Source organism: Anser cygnoides, chromosome 1 (assembly GCF_040182565.1).
Source record: "Anser cygnoides isolate HZ-2024a breed goose chromosome 1, Taihu_goose_T2T_genome, whole genome shotgun sequence".
Taxonomy (NCBI): domain Eukaryota; kingdom Metazoa; phylum Chordata; class Aves; order Anseriformes; family Anatidae; genus Anser; species Anser cygnoides.
This window is the reverse complement of record NC_089873.1, coordinates 95,593,218-95,617,749: the sequence shown is the minus strand read 5'-3', so window position 1 is coordinate 95,617,749 and position 24,532 is coordinate 95,593,218. Positions and strand designations below refer to the sequence as shown.

At 40.1% G+C, this 24,532-nt stretch overlaps 1 protein-coding gene across 11 annotated transcripts in view; it reads left to right on the top strand.

Annotated features, from left to right (window-relative positions):
- Positions 1-24,532, top strand: part of ST3GAL6 (ST3 beta-galactoside alpha-2,3-sialyltransferase 6) — a 40,723-nt gene that overhangs the window by 6,038 nt on the left and 10,153 nt on the right. For 5 of the 11 annotated variants that reach the window (XM_066990393.1, XM_048058161.2, XM_048058163.2 and 2 more), the window contains exons 2-6: positions 12,086-12,185; positions 12,857-12,925; positions 14,142-14,219; positions 17,083-17,186; positions 18,545-18,608. In XM_066990393.1, the coding sequence (XP_066846494.1) occupies positions 12,097-12,185; positions 12,857-12,925; positions 14,142-14,219; positions 17,083-17,186; positions 18,545-18,608 (404 nt within the window). In that variant the 5' untranslated portion in view covers positions 12,086-12,096. Of the gene's footprint in view, positions 1-8,193; positions 8,216-12,085; positions 12,186-12,856; positions 12,926-14,141; positions 14,220-17,082; positions 17,187-18,544; positions 18,609-24,532 lie in introns of those variants that run through there. The other 6 variants (XM_048058172.2, XM_048058162.2, XM_048058165.2 and 3 more) reach the window with 2 other exon arrangements.

The following is a 24,532-nucleotide window of genomic DNA, read 5'->3' as shown; positions in this document are numbered from 1 at the left end:
TGTGTAGACTGGATTCTGACTAGCCAAATGGTTAAAATACTGGTCAGTGTAAATACCATTTGTACAGTTTCTTAAGATTGACTTATTCTTGCAAAACATATTAAGAAATTACTGTTACTTCATCTTAATTGGAGCAATTTAAATTAAATATCTATTTTCATTCCTTGTGTGCTAATGGCATGCTGTAGTTTGTTTTCAGCTAGGGACATCAGTTTTTAGATGGTTTTCTATTATTTTAAAGATTTCTAATTTAGAGTGTTGTTGAGAGCTTTTTTTGGAAAAAGCAGTGAAGTGAAATTGAACGTGGGTCTTATTCTTCAGATTTCCCAGTGAGGTTTTCTTACAAATACTTGTTAGTGTCAAGTTTTTTTTTTTTTTTTTTTAAGTTGGGTGACTGAAGTCAGCTAATGCTACTTATTAAGTGGCTGAAAAGGATATTTTAAATATTTAAACATTTAAAAGGTTTAACTTCAGGCAACAGAGTTTAGGAAATTTGGACATTTATATGTTTGTGCAAGGCTTTTCAAAATTTTAGCAATTTTTTAATGGCCAGAGGCTGTTATAGTATATCTGCAATGCAATTATGTGACAAGCAGAAATAATGAAGCTGAGTTTCTGATGGCTTTCTGCATGTAGACTTTCTGATGTTTAATGGAAAAAAAACCCATAAGTTCATTTTTTTCTACCTGACTGCCTACTTATTTTTGCAAAACTTGCAGAGGTCTCAAATACATTGAGTTCTTAATCTCCTGTCAGATTTGACTAAAATTAGCCAAAGGGGTTCAAGAGTTGTATAGGGAAGGAAAGAAAGGGCAGGCACATATGTACGTACAGTGTACGATTGCATAAATTTCACTTCATGCTCAAAACATGTGCAATATAACAGAACAAAGAGCCTTTTACTGCATTTCATGCTCTAATGACGCTCTGCATCGTTTGCTGCATTGAATAGCCATCTAATAGGATGTGGTGGTGCTGGAGGCTGGGCTGGATTTGGTGTGCTCAGGGTAGCAAGGAAAAGATGCCAGTGGGTCCTGCTTGCAGCATGCCTTGCTCTAGAGAACTTCCAGTTTTATGCTGAAGCAAACATCAGGCTTCGTTATATCCCTGCAGCAGTGCAGACAGTTTGGTTATAGGGGAGCAGATCTGTGCTGCAAAAGAAGTCCGTCACCCTGCTGTGACTCAGGAAGGTGAGCCATTTGTTGTCTCAGGGCTCACCTGTTACTCGCTTATCTTCAGTAAGAGACACGGTGCACATACAGCCCTGGGCATATACGATGCTTCGCAAAGATCAGGCAGGGGAGAACGGCTAATGTGTATAAAAACACAGGAAACTCCTGAGGAAACTTATGTTCATGGTGTTTTTTTTTTTTTTTCATGTTTAACCACTGTTGAAACTAAGAATCAAATGGCAAAAATAGACACAGCTTCACCTGCAACAAACCAGACCTGGCTGAGAAAGCAACAAGTGAAAGTGATGCCAGGAATGGATGATTTGCAGCAGATGAAGCTCTGTGAAGGACTGAGCTGTATGGAGGATGGGGCTGTGTGTCTGCAGCCAGCCCCCGCCAGGAGCACTACCCTCTGGCCCCCAGCTCACACTTCGTTGCTCTTGGTGGGGGCTCGGTGTTTTGGCCACTGTGGGACAGCCTCCACGGGAGGGCTGTGAGGACATAAAGGAGCGTATGGGTAGGGTGAAATGCACCTCTGACTTCCTGCAGCTGTAGGGGTGACTCTCTTCAAAAACAAACATCCCAAACAGTGATACATCAGTTCTCAGTTTTGGGGGGGAAGTGGGTGGCGTTAACCTTTGGTGAGGTTTGAGGTCTGAAAGCCTGAAATGGGAAGAGAAGAATCTCTGTGTAGCACAGAGAAAAACATTTAAGCTTTCCCAGCATTCCCTAGTGACTAATTTAGGCAGCTTTCCTGTCAGACAGATGGCAATTGAAGATTACCATCAGACATAATTAGCTTTCCTTATGTATAGCCGGGGAAACTAAGGTGCATAATTCAGGGCAATGAATTTCAGTATAGGCTAAATGCCCCTGAAAGTTAGCACTGCAGTAAGGGCTCTTGTGGTGTCACTTTATAGCTCTGTATCGTTGTAGTTCTGACAGAAATGTGTAAATGAACTTATGCAAACTATTCCATAAGGAACGGAATTCCTGTATAACAACTAACACAGTTGTGCTGTGAATTCCAGTTCTGGTTTTGTGTCTTTTAGCCTGCACCTTTGCCCTCTTTTCTTCACTGTGATTTTGATTTCAGTTTTGTCTCAGGAAACACACAACTAATGATACTCCCAACTCAGATAGAGCTACATCTTCTTTGGAAGCTCGTTAGCTTACAAAAAAACCACCAAAACATAAAACAAACAACAACAACAACAAAACCCAACAAAAACAATTAAAAAATTATTTACTTAAATAGTAAAGAATGCAGTAAGATGTGAATGGATTTTATTCTGAGATGTAAACTTACTGGCAGCTTTTCCTATTCAGAGAATGTAGGACTTTACATTCTGTGTTACATGTTCTTCAGTACTGTGTCTTTCAACTGTTTGGTGTATCTTAGCTCTGGAAATCCTCAGGGCAAGTACCGTTTGGATATTGTATGCGGTAGTTTTTCCTGTGTACATATTTAAGAAATAAAACAAAGCACCTAAAGCCTTTAGGGGCTCTTCTGCTACCTGTACAACAGTTCTTTGTTAGCTCAAAAACACTTTACACCCACAAAGCATTCTCAGCTGTGAAGTTGCTCATTAGAGCATTTCTTATCATGTTTTTTTTATTGTTGTAAATAATATTTTTGAGCTTTAGTGCCAAGAGAATGAAACTACATGTAAAGAAGGCTTTTGAAAACAAACTTAATACTTACAGTACTTGAGCTTTTCTAATTTTGCAATGTCTGTTTGGATTTAGCTTTCTTGTAGTAGTTACCTGTTAAAGTGTGTACAGTGATTAACTTTCATGACCCAGAGGCAATGTGAATGTATTTGTCGCAGTGCTGAGTTAAGAGCACTAATGTTAACAGAGAAGTTGCTGAAACTGTTGGTGTCCTGCAACTTCTAAGTTGGCAGGGTCCTTGCCAACTTCCAAGACTTGCCAGCAGTATGGGTTGAGTGCCACCACTTATCTCCATTCCACCCCCTCCTCTAAATTAATTTAGCTTTACACTTTTCACTGACTTGTTTTGCTACATTCCTGAGGATCTCTGAGCTCTCTGTTGGCACATGTGTACCATGGAAGATTTACTTGCCAAATCTGCTTTTAAGGGTAAATGCCATCTCAAACAGCTAGTTTTTGGTGTTGGTAAGTGGGTGTGCATGTGGTGTGTGTGTGCGCGTTTTAAAGCAGTTGGGGCAAGATTGGAATGTACAAAGCAAAAATTAGTGAATGTAGCATGCTTAGGGCTCTGACTACAGACACGCTTTGCGTGTTATTTCAATGAAAATTAAACTGTTCAGCTTTGTGTGCTGGTACGAGTATGTTTGCCTATGAACAAGTGTATGAGTTCACCTATTTGCTGGCTCACTTAATCCACACAAACCTGTATAATGTAACTTCCCCAAGCTGACTGGTAGATTTACTTGCATAATTCCAAGTCATTCTTGTGAGAGTTGAGGTTAAATCACGAACTCCAAATCAGCTGTAGCTGGATGTTTTAGATATCCTAGGCGTTATTATAAGACAAAGTGTGCCTTGTTTTAAAGTGAACTTAAGGCTGTGGGTGAACGTGCACGTATAATAGAGATAAAAGTCTCTGGCTGGACCTTCTTTATTTAAATTAATCATGGTTTCTGGGAAAAATCAGGTGAGCTGATATGGTTCGTAACCAAACTGTTTTGAAACGTGACTAATTTGGCTATTTCCAGCCTTTTTTTCTTCCACCTCTTCTGATGTCTTTTCTCTGGGAAACCCAAGAAGGATTGTTCGCTTGACCTCGAGACTCTGACTCTGCAGGCATTCATGGACAAAGACCAGTGGGTGTGAATGAGCAAGTGATGCTGCAGTGGGGTGTGTATCTGTTAATCGTTTTCTGTTTTCTCGAGCATTGTGTAGTATGTGTCTTTCTTGTTTGTTTGAGAGAAACTGGAGAAGCAAAACAACCCAAAACTATGATGCTCTGTTCCTTCAGGCGGAGCAGCTGCCTTAAGTTGACAGAAACCTTCTCAGTTTTCCATGTCGAGGTATGAGAAAACGACTTGAACTCTGACCCCCAGAACATGTTGCAAGGCTTGTTTATATTCCAGTCTTTCTGGAAGAGGGGCTGAAGGGAGAGGGGAAACATGGGCCAAAAAGGTACAGTGTTGGCCCCACAGTATGTGGGAGGAGCCTGCGTGGACTTAGAGCACACATTCTCTGTCTGTTTTGTTCTATTGTGCACATGTTGGTGTCTGCTGACACCTATGATGTGTAATATATAAACAGGAGTCCATCTTAGGCTGGCGAAAGCTTTAAATGTTAATTCAGGAGAGTACAACAGGTCTGGAGGAAATCTTTCAGTTAAGGCTGTCTTACTGAATTTGGTGGTGGTGTGTTTGTTGTTGTTGTTATTTGTTTGTTTTTAGATGCAGTTAGAGCTGAATTTGTAGTGTTTGTTTTGATTAAAGCTTTGGGAGTCAAGGAAACAGAACTATCTGCTTAGCTTATACCTGCTTTGGACTTTGCATGCCTAAGTTAGATTTTGACGGAACCCAGAGTAACTGCACTGCAGCTCTGTTGCTGGGTGTGGGAATAAGTGCTGGTCTGTGTTGAAATGCATAGGAGGAATTTATTTAAAAGGAAAATAAAAGTAAAATGTGTTGGAGGGAGGCCTGTGGAGGAACAGGATAGGCAAAACATATGAAAATGTCTGTTCCCAATGTCTGTGCACCTTTGTGGAAATTGGCTACTTCCAGCTAGTCGTCACTTCAAGGTATAACTATCAGCAAGAAGCTGAGACTGTGGCCTTGATTGTGATTGTAGGCAATGTTTTGTGAAATCTGTGATATGTAGAAAACACCAGTTTGATAAGAATCCAGTAGTTACTATTTTTATTCCCCTCTAAAAACACAAGTTGGATGTGGATCTACCTAGGGCTGCCTTCTAAACCCAATTTAGCAGTGTTTAACTGTACTACAAAAGGTATGTAATTTGGTGGAATGAGCCCCAAGCCATTTTGGAACATTAGGGAATATTGTTTTCTTGGAGGGGAAAAATAAAAATGGCAAACCAGCTATCTCCTCTTAATGCTTTCAGTTTAAGTTGTGCCTACACCATACTACAGAGCATGCTGGAGCCAAGGATCCACATTGCACTGTGTTGATCTGAGTCAAGCTATTAGCTCAGATCTCAAGGGTGACATAGCACCCCTACTCTCGCCTCAAGCTGGAGGTGACATGTTCTGCCTCTCAGCAGGGCTAATTAACTCAGCATCAGACCTTTATACTGAATACTGTACCTACTGGAGGGCTGTTTCAGTGGTACCTGATGCATGTACTTTGTTGCATTTTGCAAATCCAGGTTTCCTGGCAGGATACCCCAGCTGATGATCTGTAGTGCTGTTTTTCATCTGTGGAGCAAAGTATTTGGTGTCAGTGTAAGTGATACTGAATTCTGCATAGATAGACCCAAAAGTGACACCTCTATGAAACAATGTGCATCAATAATTGTGGTAGTGCTGAGCACAGGATTGCAGCAGACTGTTTTAGTAAGTTTATAAAGGCTTGTAATAAATGCCCGTAGTCCTGTACAGGTGTGTTCTTGCTGTCCGAGAAACAGTCTGAAGAGTGAATATAACTTCCTTTTTCTATGGCCTGTTCCTGTGCATTGTTTTCTGTTCCTGCCCCCACTGCAGGGCACGTGTAAAAGCTGCTGGGTGTGCAGGTAGAGGTAAGAGGAGTGGACAAGGGGTGACATTGAACAGGCTGTATCGCACTTGATAAATAGGAGGGAGGAGCAGGAGACCATGGGCATGGTGCTAAGGCCGAGTGAGTCAGGACCTGCATTGCTTTTGGCAGCTTTTCCCAGACTCTCTGTGTTGATAGCATGTTTTTCTGGCTTATCTCTTACATGTGTGAGAGGGAGAGGCTACAAACTCGTATTTTACAGATCTTGCCTGAAATGTTGAAGGGTTTGGGTCTAGCTAGAACAAGCCTCCAGAACAACTTCCTTGTATTTAAAAGTGCACAAGGTGAGTGAGCAGGGCTGGAGGTAATGGTTGTGGGTGGTGCAGGCACTGTGTTGCCTGTTATGCACATAAACTATGCCCCTTCCTAGACCTGCCTGCAGCCTCCTGAAAGGGGGCTAACCTCCCTCTTCCATCAGCTGTCTCATGTAGGTCAATTAAGATTACTGGGGTGAAAATAGAGAAGAGTTGTTGACTGGACCTGAAGACTTTATTAGCACATTTTAGCTGAAGGATCTGTTTGCCTAGGAAGAGTTTTTGGCCTTATAAGTAGGACTGGAGAATTACATGAGCAAGAGTGATGCAGAAATCTCCTTGAAGATTTTGGACTGAAGCAAACTGAAATGGTAATTGTCTGAAAAATACAGCAGAAGTTGCTTTTCCTTGTTGCTTGATTCAGCTGGCAGGCTGCTTTGGTGAGGAGCAAAAATACCGGTGTCTACATTTGAAAGGCAAAAATGGAATAAAATAACCATGAATTGCCCACAAAATGATAAACTTCTTTCTGTCTCTTATGGTACATTTACATTTCACCATTAGTGGGGTGATGAAAGGGGGAGGCAAGCACTTAAGCCATAAAAGCAATCTATTACCTCTTGTGGCCTGTCCTGAAAGCACTGTGCAGCCATGCAGAAGGTCCAAGGTGGATACAGCTCTAGTCTGCACCTCTCCGCAGTAGATTAATGTCAGCAGAGGCTATGTTTCTGGCAGTAGTAGCTGATAAAGGGCGAAGGTTGACTAAATCTACTGAACTACTGAATAGACTAAATGTTAGCACTGCTGTGCTATTAAATCTGCTGGACACCATTGCCTGCAGTTGGGTACATAAAGACAGTCTTGCTGCTACTTCCCAAGTTTTCTGCAGTTGTTGGAGGAAGGGGAGGTGTTAGGGGGAATTTTGGAAATCTTCCTGTCTCTGGGAGATGACTTTTTTTTTTAATTAATCAGGTTGCTGTATGGAAATAAATGGGGTTGTTGGGGAAGAAGGCTCTCGTTTTCAGGGTCAGCAAACACTTTTCTTCTGTGTCTGTCTCTGCCTCTTAGACCCATCAAATGATAGGGCAGATAGAGCCTGAAAATGTCTTATCTTCCGGTGCAGGAGTAATCTTTAACTGCTGGTAAAGATCCTACGTGTGACATCATGGTACAAGTCCCCAGTGCCATTTTGACAGAGAAAAAGCTTAATTTTAGGGCGTCGTGGTTGTGCAGGCAGACCTTCAGGAGCAGAAATAACTGCTTTATTTTTGTGTGGGGAGGAGGCTTGAAACAAATAATTTCCAGTTGACATGTTGTTAAACTTAGCACTTCAAAACTGAATCCCTTTTGCTAGAGACTTAGAAACGTAGCTTTAATTCAGGGCCACTTTGCTGGGATGATCCAATATATCTGCCTTCCTCGTTTAAACTTATTGTCTAAAGAAGTCCTTAGAAATACTAACATGGAAAAGAAATGATCAAAAACTTCCTTTAAAAAGAGTGTAAGGGAAGGCACTAGACTGACTCAGCCACTTTAGTACCTTTAAGACTACTGCAGAGCTATTGTATTGTCTGTTACAGCATTTCTTTCCTGAAAAATAAGAAACAATGAACTGTATTGCACATGTTTAGAGCAAGAACTGGAAGAGTTAATGGTGAATAATATATAGATTTGGCAGCAGAAATACCTATATGTGTATCACAATATGCCCACGTTTTGGCAACTTAACTTGAGAAAAATGATATGAGAACTCTAGCTTGTCATTCTGTCGCATAGCTGTGTCACCAGGCATGCACCTTGACCAAAAAGAAGCAGTTCTGTAGGACTGGTGATCACAAAAACTCCCACAAAATGCTGACTGTCTTAAATCCTAACATTTCTTTTTAAGCTTGTTTAGTAGTTTTTCTCCCTGTCCCTTTAAATTTCAAGGTCCACACAAAGCACATTTTCAAGCTCACTTCCCTTCCTCCCCCACAACTACAAGAGCTAGGAATTTAAGGCCTGAATGAGCTGAAATTTTCATGCTGTCAGTTAACTGCAGCAGCAAGAAGTTAAACTGTCACAAGACCAGGTATGGAGCTAGGATTGTTTTAAGATGAGTAGTATTTAATTTAGTAGTAAGCACTTTCTAGTTAAATATTAATGGTTTACTTTATTAATCCTCAAGGGTGCTTTCCAAGTAAGTAGGACAGATGCAAAACTTCCTGCACTGTATTATTAACAATTTAATTTTAAGCATGAAAACAAAAGGAAGGCTTACAAGCATTATGAAGAAAGATGATCATGTGATTGTCCAGTCCGACAGTTGTAGTTGCCTGCATGATTATTTTTATTCTGCATGCATGTGTAAGTTAAAAGGTACAGTCTATGAGATACAGGCTTCTATCAGATACAGCACTTAACTGAAGTAGCAGAATAAATACTGGTGTAAGTGAAGATGCGTGGTTGGCAAAAGCATTGGTTCTCCATCTCTGCCAAGGGGAGGAAAAAAGTAGCCGCCAGGCTTATACAGCTAATGTGTCATATACCCAGTGCATCCCTCTAGTGGGTTGGTGGGAGCTGGGGAGGACCCTCCTGTCCTGAGGAGGTACAGGCTATCTTGCAGATCTCTTATTACTGTAACAGTCTGTCCTGCCTAATTCTGTGATCGTAGTTCCGCCTTGGCTGGGGTGGGAAGTTGAGCAGCAGGTGTTAGTTCGGGTTCCCATTCAGAAATGACTGCGATACTTTTTCTTAAAGGACTAATGCATCCAGTTGCTTACTTTCAGAAAATTGACCCGCGAACATGGTGAACGTCTGGCATTGGCATGCTGGCTTCCCCTCCTCTTTCGTACTGTGTGCCATTGGAAGCTTTTTAGAAAGCGGAGGGAATTGAATAGTTGAGTTCCAGCTTTGCCCTTTGTGTTTTGTTAACCCCGATTGACCTTGACCTATGGGCACCATGACCTCTGTCAATTAGGTTGATTAGCTTGAATCAAGATGCTGAGTCTTGTGTTGTGATAAGTAAGCTGGAATGACTGTCATTTTACATCTGAACCGTGTCTTTCCAATTGCCTATTTTCTTGCGTCTCTGATTATGGGAATTTTCTAGTGCATTATTTGCATCAAACATGTTTGTTTTTTCTTCGATTTACTTTCTATACTTTTACTTTTTTACTCCTTGATTTTAAGAAGAGGAAGGGAGAGATGGAAAACGCTGTCACCATTAAAAATACACTCATAATTTCTTCCGTAAACAAGGCAATGGTTCTATTTACTAAACCAGGTTCACTAAAAAAAAAAAAAAGGTCTGTCTTGATTACAGAACTCGCTCTTCAAAGACCTGAATGAAGCCAGGCACTGGGGGATGGGATGGTGAGAAGACACTTGTATAATTAAAGACCATTTTGTCTTCTCTTCCTGAGTGCTGAGTTAGGTACGCCCTTAATGATGCTACGTTCTCATGTGTATTTCAGACCGAATGTCCTACATAAGATAGTGAAAGTTGTTACGGATTCCTTATGATCTTATTTCAAGAACCATGTTGATTTATGTTGCTTTTGTTAATTTTTTGCAGGCTCTAACAATGTTTTTGTAAATACTGGGCAAGCAGCAGATTTCTTTCTATTCGTGAATAATACTGTTATAAGCAATATCTTTGTTCTTATGCCTCTTTATGTGTAGCTTTGCCTTATCTTTGGTGTGCAACTTGGTCTGACTTCTCAGCAAGGCTCTGTTGATGGAGATTTATTAATTTGCATTGAAGTCAACAAAATTGGTGATTGTTAATTTAATGACTTTTTCTGAGGAGCTGTTACATTAAATGCTGTTGATTTAACTGATGTTTGCATTGATTGAATTAGGAGGTAAAATGTAAACAGTTGATTTAGTGGTATATTTTAGCAATCATTTGCAAAGCAGGAGATAATACCAACAATGAAAAAAAAAAAACCCCACAACAAAGAGCACAGTATCTTTTTCAAGTAAATGAACCAGTTGCTGTTGTTATGACACTTGACTAAACCCAAGAGGTGATTTTTTTTTTTTTGGTAATGTTCTTGTATTTTTAGACACAGATTTTGACAGAATTATTGTGAAAAGTCATGGTTTGCTCCAGAAGTTGAGAATGACTTTCAAAAAATTGCATCTTATCAAGTAGAGTCAAAAGAGTTGGAGCAGTAAGGGAGGCAGTGTTACTTTCCAATGAGCGATAAAAGGTTGAAACTGCAATAGCTGCCTCCCGTGGGTTAATCCATCCAGAAGAAAGCAGGATAGCCTGGAGGATATACTTTTAAGATTGATAGATTATAGCTTGCTCATTGCATGGCTTTGTTACTTGTAGATGCTGTCATAAAACCCCATCCCTGACCCTACAATTAAATCTCTGTGAAGGATATAGAAATAAATAAAAAATAAGGAAGTGGTTGGTTTGTTGCACTCAACCCATTGTGACAAATGGTTCACTGTTAAGTATTTCTTCAGGCTGGAATCTGTGTGAGCGGCAGTAGTTCGCTTCTTAACTTTTAATACCCAAATGTAGCTCTCTCTGTGGTTGTCTTCTGACCTTTACTACAGAGTATGGTGCAGAGATGTTACTAGCATAAAGCTGTAAATCACTTAGTAAAACTGAAGGTACAAAATACAATCTGTCTTAACGCTGTTTAGTGCATATTTAAAATAACAGCAACTCTAAATATTCTTAAAAAAAAAAAAACAACAATATGGAATTAACAACAACAACAAAAAACCATAAAGCCAAAGGGTTTGCTTTTGGAAAATGCAGCAGCAGTATGCAGCTGTATGCTTGTTTGGATGTGGCTTGTTTCTGTTGAACAGCTATTTGTTACCTTCACTTTAGAATACATACATGTACAAGTAGGTGTTTATGTATTGTGTGTATTGAACCTGCTTACCCATACCATGATAGGGGAGAGATGAAAATAATAGAAGGGTATGGCTCTCGAGTAAATTTCCACAGTAATTTGTGGCCAGAGTGTCTATTTTGGACTTTCAGAGGGTTAAGCAACAACAGTTCATTCATAAAGCCTGAAAAGGCAGCTCAGTGTGTTAAGACGTGAGCAATGCACAACTTGCTTTTCCCCTGTCGAGCGTGGAGAAGTGTGTGCTTCTGGTATTTCTTTGGCTTTGTTTTACTAATCTGTGCAATAAGGTGAAAACTCTACTTGAAAAAACAAAAACAAATACCGTCTCTGCTCTTTCTCTAAAACGTAGCAAGTTCTAAGTGCTTTCAAAATATTGGGTCCTAATTTCTCTTCCTTGCTTTGCAATACATGAGAATAGCATTTTTCTGTCATTAAGCAATGAAGTCTGGCCTGTGTCCTGCCCACTCATCAAGTCCTGACACAAGGATGTTAGCAGACAGCTTCAGTGCAGCTTTAAATGACCAAACCCAGACTTTAACAATATTCAGCGGTCCTTAAAAAGCCAGTAGCGATTTGTGGCAGATTCACTGGCATCAGCCTATCTGCCTCCTGCAAAGCACGCATGCTTGTTCAGCTGTGTAATTATGGAAACTGATGGTGGGTGGAGTAAGAAGGAAGAGAAGAACAGGTACCTGTAAAGGCTAACTTCTGACCCAAGAGGCTGGTTTCTTTGGGCTACCAGTGGACAGAATGGAGCTCCTACTCTGATGTGTCTGGAAGAGTCTGCCTTTTTCCACCCTCTTCAGAGGGAACGTAGAGTGAGCCTTTCTCCATATTTGTGTTACTGTGCAGAATATGCACATATGTTAGGTGCAGAGCAGTGTTCAACTCCAGTTACTGGGACTTGGTGTGAGAAAACAGGCTGGAATGATCCTGTCAAATTTGTGGTGATGGAAAATGGCTGTAATAGTGGTGACTTCCTTTCATAGGTTGCAAGATGTAGGAGTTTTTTGTAGAAGTTCATTTTAATATTGTAAGTTGGATTTAAATTTCTTATTTTCTTTTTTTCCTTATTTCAGGTCTACCAGTCATGAAACGAATTCTTCTGTTTTTTATCCTGGCTGCTGCTGTTATGTATGGTATACTGCATGGAAATTTGTGGAGAAATAACCTCTACTGGTATGGTGACACTTTGCTTATACCTCCATGCCCGTATGAAATATGTAGCTGTTAGTTGCTTTGTTGCTGAATAGCTGTTTAAGAGTAATCAACAGAAGGGATTACTACTGTGGATATATGTGCTTTGTGAGTTTTCTGTTTTGTTCTTTGTGTGTGTACCATAAGGGAATGCGTGTGATTGTTCTGTCACCCCTCCTCTTGTGTCGGTTTTAAGCCAATTTGAACCTGTTTTTATGGAGAGGTCAGGACCTCAAAGATAGGAAGTCACTCTGAGTTCCATGAAAAGAGGTGCTCCAGCAAGAAGAGATCTTCTTCTGTGTCATGTCTCTGTGTTGTCCACCCGCTTGTGTGTTTAGTGTTAGCTGTTGCTTTAGGTGTCTGATAAATGATATAGCAGAGACCTGCCTCACGCATGGGAATATCTGCAGTTGGAGTGGACTCCTTCTTGCAAAGCTGAAACTTGTTAAGTCCCAGAGGCAAAATTCTGGGAAGCAGGCCCCTGCTGTCTCCAGGGTGTACAAGACAGGTGACATGGGACCTAAAATTAAGGGTGCTTATTGCAGAAGTTGAGCTTCCATTGACTTTCCCAGTGTACAATTGATATGAATGGTTCTCTGTTGCGGTTTCTTTGTATAGCAAACCTCAGCGTTACACCATTTCCCCTTTTGCAGGATTAGCTTTTATGGACAGACTTCTTCTGTGAGGGCTCCTTCTTCCAATGAGGCTAGTGGAGTTACCCAGTAAGTTCAGCAGTTGAGTGGTTTTGTGTGATCACTTTTGTGTGTGTGTGTTTTTTGTGGGTGGGTGGGTGAGAATAAAATCCATGGTCTTGGTTCAGCTGGTCATTGTACAGCTGTGTCCACTGAGTGTTTGTTATGAACACAATTGTAACGTGTCTGATAGAAAGGAATTTGTCTATGTCATATCTCCAGTGTTTGGTTAATATTTATGGCCACTTATCAGTGGAAAGCAATGAATTGCTGGAAGGATGTTTGTTTACATCCTCCAAATTCCTGGAATTTGGAGTTATATTTGAGTAAAATTAGAGCTATGAGGGCAACTTATGAGCTTAATTTTAATAAATCAGAGGCGTGGTTCACTTATGTGATGTGCTAATGTTCATACAAGCAGATCTTGTGTGCTAAATTAGGTTTGTGAGGCTAACGAGGGTATATGATAGAATGTGAAAGAAGGTCTTCATTCCCTCTGAAGCTGTCCTGCAAAATGCTGTCTGTGAGGTTGATTCTAGAAAGCAATGAGCTGACCAGCTGCTCCATTTCACAGGGTGCTTTCTCAGTGTCAGTATTCACATGATGTCTTGAGGCTACAGAAAGCAATTAACCTTAATGGTCTGCTTGGCTTGTGGCTCTAATGTGGCGGTTTCATCCTTCTGTTCCTAATGCAGCCCAGATGCAAGTTTTGCTCATGGTGATCTTTACCCGCCCTTCTGGGCTTCATATTTGTTCATAAAGGAGCTAAAGCATCAAGACAGGAATGTGCTTAGAAGTATAAGTCTTGGCCTTCTAGCCTCATTATGGGGAATCACTTACCCTGATATAATCTCATTTTCCTTGAAGTGCCCACTGTGGTGCAGTCTCTTTCCATCTCCCAAAAAAGACTCCTCCCTCCTCTTTGAGGAGTGCTAGTGCAGCTATCTCGAATGGCTGCAAGGGTGATTCAGCTGAAGTGTCCTGTTTCTCTGCAGGTGGGTCTGAGATAGAACTTCTGGTTATGGCTGCAGACCCCTCGGAGGAGCACTGTAGAATAAAAGCCTTACTAGGGAAAATAATCATACTGTAATCAGAAAGACCCATCTTCATAATACCAACAGAAGCAATCATGAAAATTTGCCATAGTGTTAACTCAGTCAGCTTACTGTTTTGCTTGTCCACGTTTCTCTACCTTGTTGCTGCTGTCCCTTCCCGTTCTTGCTATTTCTTTGAAATTCTCTCGCAGGCTGCTACCTACGGCTGTGGAGAGAAGGAACATGCTAGACACATGTCTCCTGAAACCAGCATTTGAATCTTTACTGGAGTGAGTATTCTGGGAGAAGGGAGAGGGGGGAGGAAAGGTGGTGGTGATTTAAGTAGAAATATTGGTTATTTACATGTTCTGGACTATTTCACATTTTGATTCATTCCTGTAAGTACAGGCTTCTGGGTTTGTGTTCATTGTTGTTTTTCCTGGTTGTGGCAACACAAATTGTCTAGCTTGTCATTGTTCAGCATCTGAGCGATACAACGCAACTAGCTCAATATGCTGGTATATGTATTGAATAAAAGAGTAATCCTGCTTGTGTTGTAGCCAGTAACGGTGAAACTATTTTCTTGATTGAAATACAAGCCCTGATCTTTTTTTTTCTTCCCATGCTGTTCTTGTAAAAGAAGTGTTCAGGTCCAAGACTGAAACTCAATTATTCTGCTATTAAGAGCATTGAATTAAAAGATTATTTTTTTGATAGCTAAGCACTTTGTAGCAGCCAGAGGCCAGAGAAGTTTTGAAAGTCTCTTCATTTTTTCCAGAGAGAAGAGTATGAAACATGCAAAAACTCATCCACACCCCCTCATTTTAAATGGATTCTTAATTTTAGTAGAATTAAATTTTAATGAAACTTGGGATTGTTTATGGTTTTGTTCCTTGGATAGGTGCTATTGAATTGCATGCTGGTGTTCTCTGCTTTAAGATACTCAGGGGAAGTTTCCTTTGTTAAGAAGCAGTCAACTGAAAAGGAAGAGCTTTTACCCAAAACATAGGAGGTGTCTGGTCACAAAAGTGTGTCTCAGATGTCTGTCAAGAAATAGTGGGAGTTTTTGTTATTAGAATTGTGTCTTAGAATGATCAAAGTAACGCTGCAGGAGCAGACAGGCTGTATTGTTGGCTTTGTTTTTATCTGAGCAAACATGAAGCATGGCCCTGAGAAAAGCTTGGGAAAATGTTTAGATCAAGTCCTGGCTGAAGCAAAGATATTATTACTTTTACTTTTTTTTTTTTAAGTATTTTTCCTGTATAAGAAAACAGGACTTTGATTCAGCACTGCTATTATTTTAAAGAACATGCGAGGATCTCAAGTTTCTCCTCCCCAGAGCAGTCCCCTAGCCTTTGAGTCTTGGTTAGCTGCATGTCTCAGAAAGGTGGTCCTAGGTCCCGTGCCCACAGAGTGCCCAGGCTGTCTTGGTGTCAGGCACAGCAGGGTAGCTTTGTTCCTGAGCAAGGGGGCAGGGATGGACTCAGAGATGCACAGCAGGAAGGTAGGTTCAGAGCTAGGACTGAGTCTCTTGGATATTTCCATAGGTCCTTTACTGGGATAGCTTATGTGAGCTGAATATCTGGTCTGTGCACTTTGGTAATAGCCTGGGGAGGTTGAAAGGGTATCTAACCTGGCAGAATTATTTATTGGAAATGAACTGGAGCTAGAAGTGCCAGAATTAAGAATCCTTTTGCAGCAGGTAAATTATTTATTATGGCTAAGCTTACCAGCTGCTTCTGAACAGCAAGGCAAGTTATTAATTTGAGAGTTTAGTGCGTGATGTCTCAGTTAGCTGTTCTTGCTCAGTTAACCTATAGCCCAGTTCTTGGTGTGTGGATTGTGTACCTTCTGAGCACATGGAACTTAAAGAATGAGACACTTGATTTGTGGGACTGTGAGAGAGCTATGTGTGTGTTTACAGCTATTAATATTCTTAATGGAGCAACAAGTCATGTGCTGGCTGTGGGTATTTATGGTCAACACTCCAGGTTTTCTCCCTGTGACTGCATACCTCTGTGTTTACATTTTAATATAAGACCCAGCATGCAGGATTGCTGCAAAGTCAACCAGTTTGGTGAGCTCAAGTTGACTTAACCATGAGGTGAAACTGAGGGTATGGTAGCATGTGACAGGATCGAGGTTGACTGTTCATTCAGTTGTCTTGATTTTTGACAGATATGGTAATAGAGTCCCTTCCCTGCTATGAAATAACCCTTGGCTGTGGCTACTGTCTTTAGAAGTGACCTGTTGTTTCCATCTTGATGCATATAAGGTGTGACACACTCTTGTTCCAGTTTGTAGGAGGAATGTGCTTTTGAGGCAAACCTCCTCGTGATCTCCATGTGCTGGGCTTCTCGTTGCAGAGCAGTCCTGGCACACCTGGACTGGGCTCCTTTCAGACAGTGCTGCACCACAAGATGCACTGCAGGAGCACACCTGATGTGCTGCAGCTGATAGGGGGTGTTCAGTCCGTGGGACCCCACTAGTATTAGTCCAAAGCAAAATACCTGAGACGTGTGTAACCCAGACATGGGAACTCCATACCTTTTTGCTGTATGGGTCTACTCCTGTTGCCCCAAACTACTGACTAATGTCAACGTAGCCATAAAGTGCCACTTGTTTGGAGTGGGTGCGCTTCTCATATAAGGTGAAATTTGCAGGAGATGGGATTTTTCAATTAAAATACTTTGCTTCAAATCCCATTCCTACTTATTTAATTGCCTTATATAATAACTTTTTTTCTAGCTGCCACTATTATTCTTTTTTTCCCCTCAGCGTGATTATTTACTTCTCAAACCAGAAGTTGCTAGTTGTCTTACAAGGTTAAGATTTCTATCAAATATGCTTTCTCATGATACAAGCTTTTTCAGTGCATGCAATTTTAATGAATCTACATAACTTATACTAGCAAAGTCCTCTTATCTCACTCCCTACCAGAATTTTCCATTATAATGTTTTCCCCTTTCCTGTCACCTGCTTTCTTTCCCTGTGATCATGAGTTTTCTTCTTTTGAAACAGCCAAGTATTATCAATTTTTAAGTAGGATAAGAGTCTTTTTAAAAGTGACTGTATGAATTATTGTCTTAATCAAATACACCATGTGGATGTGTGTAAAAAAAAAAAAAAATCTTTTTTTTTCCCCTTCATTAGTGTTGACAAAATATACCCATTCCTGTGTGCCAACGATTTTATCAGAGCGGCAGAGTTCCATGGAAGTGATAAGTTTGAGCTACCTTATGGAATAAAGAGAGCAGGTATGTGTTCCCTACATACCCGTTTATAAACGTAAATACCCAAATGTGATGGAAGGCCATCTCAATCTATGGGCCTGATGTTTCTTGTTCATCAATGCCAATCCTTTTGGGTCACCTACCAGTTGCTTAATGTTCTATTTCATGCATCTGACCTCACAATTTCTGGCTCTTAAAAGAAACACTGCAGGGAGGGGAGTTCTCCCTCTTGGGAGAGAGCCCCAGAAAGATGGGAGTAAGGAAGAGTAGAGTTTATTCAGCTTCCTTTCATTTGTATGTGGACTGGCGCACTAAAGATATTTAGCTTGTGCTTTGGTGAGTGCAATGGATTTCAATCAACACACCTAAGTTGATCAGGGTCCAGAGTCTTACCGAGGCAAATATTCCCCAGCTTGGTGTGGTTACATCAGCAAAATTTCCCTTTTACAGGACTGTCTCCCCCAGTTGGGGGGTGTTGCTGTGACCGCAGAGGGTAGTCCCACCGTTGCATGGCTGCTGCACTCACACGGTGTTTGTCTGCTAATGTCTGTGTTGGTAACGGGTAGAGTAGGTGGGGTCAGAGAGCCTAGGCTTTGGTTTTCCTTTTAGAAAGGGTTGTAAACTCTTGAGTGGCTTCAGAGTTTTTAATGCTGAGCAGTGCACTGTTGTAGTATACCTGCAGATCTGGGCTTTAGCTTCTCACCTTATCCTCCATCAGCGTAACAAGGATGGTGCGTTTTCCCACACCTCTGGGGCACTGATGAGGGGAAAAATACCCTCTGGGGCACTGATGAGGGAAATATACATCTGAGAATGAGATTTGTTCAGTCCTGCTCTGAGCAAGAGGTATGTGAGTGTCCAGCAGGTGCGTGCCCACAGGGGTGGGCTGGAGAGGTGCCTCTGCTCAGATTTGCCAGTGAGTACAGGCTGCTTTCATGTCTTCTCCCAAGATGTGTAATACAGTTCCTGTCCTTGGCTGGATGGTCCCTCCTCTTGAGACAATGCTGCATCTGTTGCTGTTGAAGATGGGTCGAATAAAAACCAAAGCCAATTAGGATGCAGGTCTTGGAAACTCTTCCAATATGTACTTGTAACTGTATATTTTTTTTATTTTTGAGGCAAATCTCATGCTGTTTTCCAACATGTGAGTGTGGAGGCAGGAAAAGCTTCCAAGAGAGGAGCTCTGATAAATTTGAATTTCCTTGGCATCATTGATTGACCTGTGACTTTAAACTACAAGTGTTCTCATTTTTGAGTTCATCTGAATAGTGCATAAAAACTATTGTATCTGAAAAGGCTGTAGTCAGGGTGGCATGCTTTTACTTTCATAGTGGAAAGTACTGAATGTTTTCATTAAAATCTTCTTTATATTTTCTTTCTAGAGCAATTTTTTCGTTTAGCTCTTTCAAGACTGCAAAACTGTGGACTGTCCAATGAAGATGACAGGTGAGATGGCTTATTTGCTACCGTTTTTGTTCATTGCATTTTTAACGTTCAAGATTTATCCGTAAAGCAGTGTCAGTGACACTATCCTGAAATCACTCAAGTTCCTAAGGTGCAGGTCAGACCTACAGTTTGCAACAGGCCTACAGTGTCTATGTAACTAATTTCAAGGTTTAAATAAATTTGGCTTTAAACACTTGTAGCACCAACATTCAAGAATAATTTTTCTGTGAGGGAGCTTAAAATCCCTATTTTTTTTCTCTAACTGCGTTAGGAATGTGCTGTCTGAACACAGTCCCAGCTTCCTACCCCCTTAAAAATTGCACACAATCTCTTTTGAAGTCATTACTAGTGTAAGTAGATGACTTTCACCATCTCTGCATATCTCAAATATTTTCAGAAGATTGTAGATTGATAAAAGAAATCTTACCTGTGTATCCTCAACCTACTGCATCCGTTGTCCTGCTGCACACACTTACTCATATGTATGTTCAATTTCCTTTTCCCATAAATGACTGTGTCCTGTTCCCAAGGGAGACTTAACGCAGCCAGGAAAGATCTTTCCTGGCAGTTCTAGAGTAAGCAGAGTCTGGCTCAGCATGGAGCATGCCATAAATAACTTGCTTTCCATGCATTAGGTTGTCTTGTTTATGTCTTTGTTAGAAGCAATTTCTGTCAAGAGTTTTTTTTGTTTGTTGTTTTTTTGGAGGTGGTCTTTTTGTGTGTGTATGTGTTTTTCTCTTGTTCCTGTTTGTTTTTTGACGTAGGGTAGTGTGGTTGGCAGAGGCACTAAAATCGTGTTTACCAAGTGACGCAAATGATTTCTTTGCAGTCAAGCAAATGGGCTGAGAACCTACCTTATACAATGGTAACGTACAGAATACTTAATAAAGTAGGATGCAAATAATACTGAGGTTGACTATCCTTTTTTTTAATCAAGGAGATCAAACAGAAGATTGTTGCTCCAAGTCAAATGACAGGATCACATTTTAATTAAATCTAGGTGCAATATGAACAAAATAATCGGTTTTCAAACATAAGAATTATCTCTTTTTTTTTAATACCCGGTTTTCTCTTTCTTCATCTATGGTACTCCTTCTCTTTGTGTTTAATATCTAATTCTAGGATGTTCAGGTTTACTCTAAAGTTCAGAAGGAGGAGAGAAGGAAAAAAATAGAAAAAAGCAACCCAGTACCCACCCTCTATCAGGAGTAGGATAACTGAGGAAACTTGCACAGAAGTGGTTGAGAAAGGCTAGGCTTTTGTCTGGAGTTTGAAGGAGAATGCCAAAGGTTATATTAGAAATTTACTGAAATGACAAGTTCACTAATAATTTTGGCTGTAAAGTAAAGAACCTCATAGTACAGCATAGTATATCCTGAATTCAAGTGTCTCTCCTGTATCTCAGAAGTAAAGGGAGCCTTTGAATGTAGATTTTCCACTTGAGATAGAGGCATGTTTAGTGGTTCTGGGAAGTATGATTCTTTTAATAAAAGTAGTACCAAAGCAAAGTGAGAACTATTACTACTTAATAAGCAGTAGCGTAAATGAATTGAATGTACAATGACTTCATACAATTTGTTCTTTCTTAATTATTTGTTTCTTCTGTATAGCACTGATAGGGCATGAATCACTGTAGTGGGAAAGAGCTTTTAAATATACATTTAGCCAATATACAGTGGCTTTTAAATATGAAACATTTTGGGAATTGATCCTAACAACATTCTCCAGTAATATAGTAACAGAATTATTAGGCAGTTGTGTATTGCTGTCACCTACCACTGCCTTCTTGGCAGAATGCAAACTGAATTTCCCTGTAAACTTTTGTTGGGGTGGGAAACCTACTTTAAAGTATTTTAACAAACGTTAGGCAAAATGAGCATCAAATTCATGTACATGAGCTGTATTTGCACGCAATATTGGTAAAACTGTATGTAGTGAGATACAAAAGATTTTTTTTTCCTGAGTAGTGCAATTTTTAAAGCTTAGGTTGAATTCTCACTGTGTAAAGGTCTCGTTTTGCAAAACAGTTCAGAAGGGAACAGTGTCACTGACTTCAGTGGAGTAGCTTGTAGGGAAAAGGATTTTCCAGGCTAGGGATATATGCATAGAATACCCTCCAGACACCTATTCCACCCACTTCCTTATGAGTGGTGGGCACTTTTAGGACTTCAAGCTTATCAGTGGTGAATTCTTACAAATACACTTACACAATACTAAAACAACAATATATGACCTCTGCATCCTCCTTTTACCAAATAACCTCAAAGGAAATAATTTGCATTCCTCAATAGGCTACTGGGGGTATGGGCTAAAGCAGCTGAGGTCAAGATGCTTTTTTTCCCCTAGAGGAATGCAGATGATGCAACCTTCTTGCCCTTTAAAGGCTACATTTCAGCGTAACAGTATTTTTCTTCTATGTGACAAGGAAAACGTTTCTTTTAGCATTTCACCATATAAACAAAATTATGCAAACCAATGTCTAATCTTTAAATTAAGAGGCTCTTGTACACAATATGAATAGGGAAATGGTTTGAGTGACTGACTAAGGGATTTCATTTAGGTGTTGGAGATCAATTACCATGTGATTTTGCATCCATGTATATACTGAGTAGATTTCCGACATCTAAATGTAATCTCATAGTCACCTGAACCATTCCTATAACTGTTGTTATATCCCAGGTCTTAATCTTTTTTCCTTTCTTAAATACTGTGCTGGAGATTGCAAACTGGACCTCCAGACATCTCAGTCCATCATATTTCGTGTATAGCATACCTGATGTCATTTAAGGACATCTGAATTTACTTCATCTGAATTTACTTCTCTTCATGTTGATTTATCAGTGTGAAGAAAGGATAAGCGTTTTTTTTTTTAACATGAAAAAGGAAACTAAGAAAAAGGGGCTGGTAAAACATCTGGGAATAACAGGTAGCTTAAAATCAGTAGTTCACTTCTGTGATCTGCAGTAAGTACAGGTCAGTTTAAGTATCTTTGAATGCAATCCAGCCTTGCTACGTATTCTTTACCTCCATTTCATAACTCAGGTTTCCTGTGAAGTTGTTTTCTGTTTGCGTTGGTGTTACACCCAATGCACACATGCAAATGTTATCTAGTCTCTAGAATAAACCATTTTCTTCTGTGCTTATCAATGCAATCTATGGTACTGTGGACGTAGACCTATTAATCATAACTGGAGACTCTCCAGCACTGGAGGGAGGGTGCTGAGGGGAGGAGATGATTCAGAAATGGCACATTCATACCAAACTTCCTGTTTGAGTTGGCCTTCTTCAACTTCCAGGGCCTGACAGAGCGTAAAAGCTGATCTTTCAAATGCTTCTCTATTTCTGACTGTACAATGACATGTATACTTCATCATTCATTCATAAGTATTTGATCTGCTTGTTGACTTTGATACCCGTTTCAAAAGTTCACATACCAGTATCAGATGCTTTATTGGTTATTTGAAGGCAGCTGATAACATTTTTTCCAGTACATGTTATTAAGATTAATGGAATCTTAAAGCTTTATCAAGCTTCAAATTTCAGTCTGCTTTTCTGTCTAAGTAGTACTAGTCACTGTTAAAAAGCCATGAACAAGATCTGGTCTGCATCTCTCAGTAAGAGGGAGTGAGTGGATTTGACTTGAGAGCAGCTACTGAGCTTCTGTAGCTGCATGAACCTCAGTTGCCCAGCTCTAAATTCACATTTAATTTTACCTCCTTGCCCTGGGTGTCCTGCCACATCACAACTGCAAAGAGGAGAAACTGAAGAACTGCTCAGTTTTACACCAGAGTCCAAGGCATTATTTCAATAGCTAGGGATGGACATGGTGAATTCCAGTTGTCACTTCAATTCCAATTGTCACTTCAGCCAAAAATGGAAAGATATGTAGTGTAAGGAATCACTTAAAATTCAGCTACAAGGGACAGAACTAGCAGTGTAGCCTCAAGTAACTTCTTGGCTGCTTATCATGATCACAATAATAGAAATCACTTGTTTAGGATTAGTGTTATGGTGATGAGGTTTGTACCTCACAGTTACCCAGCTGCGGTCTAGATGACTGAAACTCAGTGATTTAGAGGCATGCTGTAAATGACAAGAAAGTGCGATGTGCTTTCTCACCTTTCCTTTGTTCTGCTTTCATCACTTCCTGATGACGGTTTTTTGTCTGTTTCTTTTTTTTTTTCTTCCTGTTTCTCTTTACTGCTGTTTCTCCACGGCCCAGGGTCTTGCTTTGAGCTCTGTGGTACAGTTGCAAGTAAAAAGTATAATTCAGAAGAAGGGTAACTTCTATTCCCTTCCTCCCACTGTATGCGTTGCAGGAGTTCACCTGCAATCATTGCATGTTCATCTGCATGCTTTCTCAGGATGTCTTAAAGCTAGATTGAAAAAAATAGTTGGAAATGTATGGGCAGGAGTAATCTAGGAATAGAAGGAATGGTTTTGTAGTGGTAGAGGGAATGGGCATACTGAGGGCAAGATTGTGCAGCAGGTTTTGCCCCTCTGATTTTGGAGGTACCAAGTCCTCTGATTTTTGGAGGTACCAAGTCTCATGGAATTGTGGCGTTAGTTAGAAATCTTTTTCTTTTTGTGAACACTTGGCATCTCCTAAGCTGTTTAGGAAACACTAGAGAAAGGTGAGCCAGCGTTTTCCATGTCACTGTACCCTAAGAGATGTGTTTAGTGGTTCTAGATTTTGTTGGATGTGTATATTGATTTAGAGGTACTTAACAGGTTGGTCAAAGATACATACATACATACATACATACATACATGAAATGTATAGTGTGCGTGTATATACCTTTTTAAATTAATAAAGGCAACTCCCTCTGCAGATGTGGTCTTAGAGCAGCAGGTGAAAAGCTGCCAGCTCAGCATTTCTTTTGAAACATAGTTATTTTAACAGTTGGCATTTATTTTGGTTTAAGCTTTTCTATAAGCTTCAGGTTTTCAGCACTGGTTTTGGTCACAGTTTCTTTTCCACTAGTTCATACACAGTGCAGAATAACTGCTAACAATTTTGTAGGAACTACTTCGTACATTGAGATGCCAGTCTGGGCTGGAACCGTCTGTTTTCACTGATGTTGAATAATACTCTCCTCAACTGAAAAAATGAGTTGGACTGTCCAAGGAGTAAGATGTTAATCAGTCTGCATAAAGTGCTACAAGGGGCATTTAATACAGGTTAAAGTATTCTTTATGACTTGGTATTGTGGTCCCTTGCAGTAAGAAATGGTACAGAGCCTTTTTCTAGTTTGAAGAACTGTATGGGTTTACATATAGCATGTAAGACCACAAGCCTTCCATAAAGAGGCAATGCTCCCTGAGAAAAATGAGACCAAGCCTGTCTAGTCTCCTTTTTGAAACCAAAGCACACATTCTGCTAGCACTGAAATAGGCAGTAGAGAGCAAAAGATATGAATAGAAGACTTGGGACAACTCCTTGGAGAATTTTTACCACTAGAATTTCATTTCATAAGTTTAGCATCTGTGTTTACATAATGTTTTTTCATACGCTTTTTAGCTGTGAATATATCCTGAATTCAAAAGGATGGGTTACTTCGGATGTATCATAAGATCTATTTTTTTCCTCTGTGTTTTATATACCTAGTGATGCTGTCTGATTTGAATCTAGTCATATGAAAACGCAGCTTTTTTTATCATCCTTCTTCTTAGCACATGGCAATGTGCACTTCAGCACATGCTTACATAAGTTAGACAGCACTTCCTAAGTAGATGGAGAAAATTCAACAGCATTATATTTGTGTAAAGAGACATTGTTTGTCATTTTTACTCGTACAATTCAGAGGTTTGTAAACTAGATTGTAAACCTAAATCTTGTCACTGTCGCTTTTATTAGAGGTCTCGAGTTGTGGAGTTGTGCAATTTTGCAGGAGCATCTTAATTTGATTTAGAGCGAATCTGGG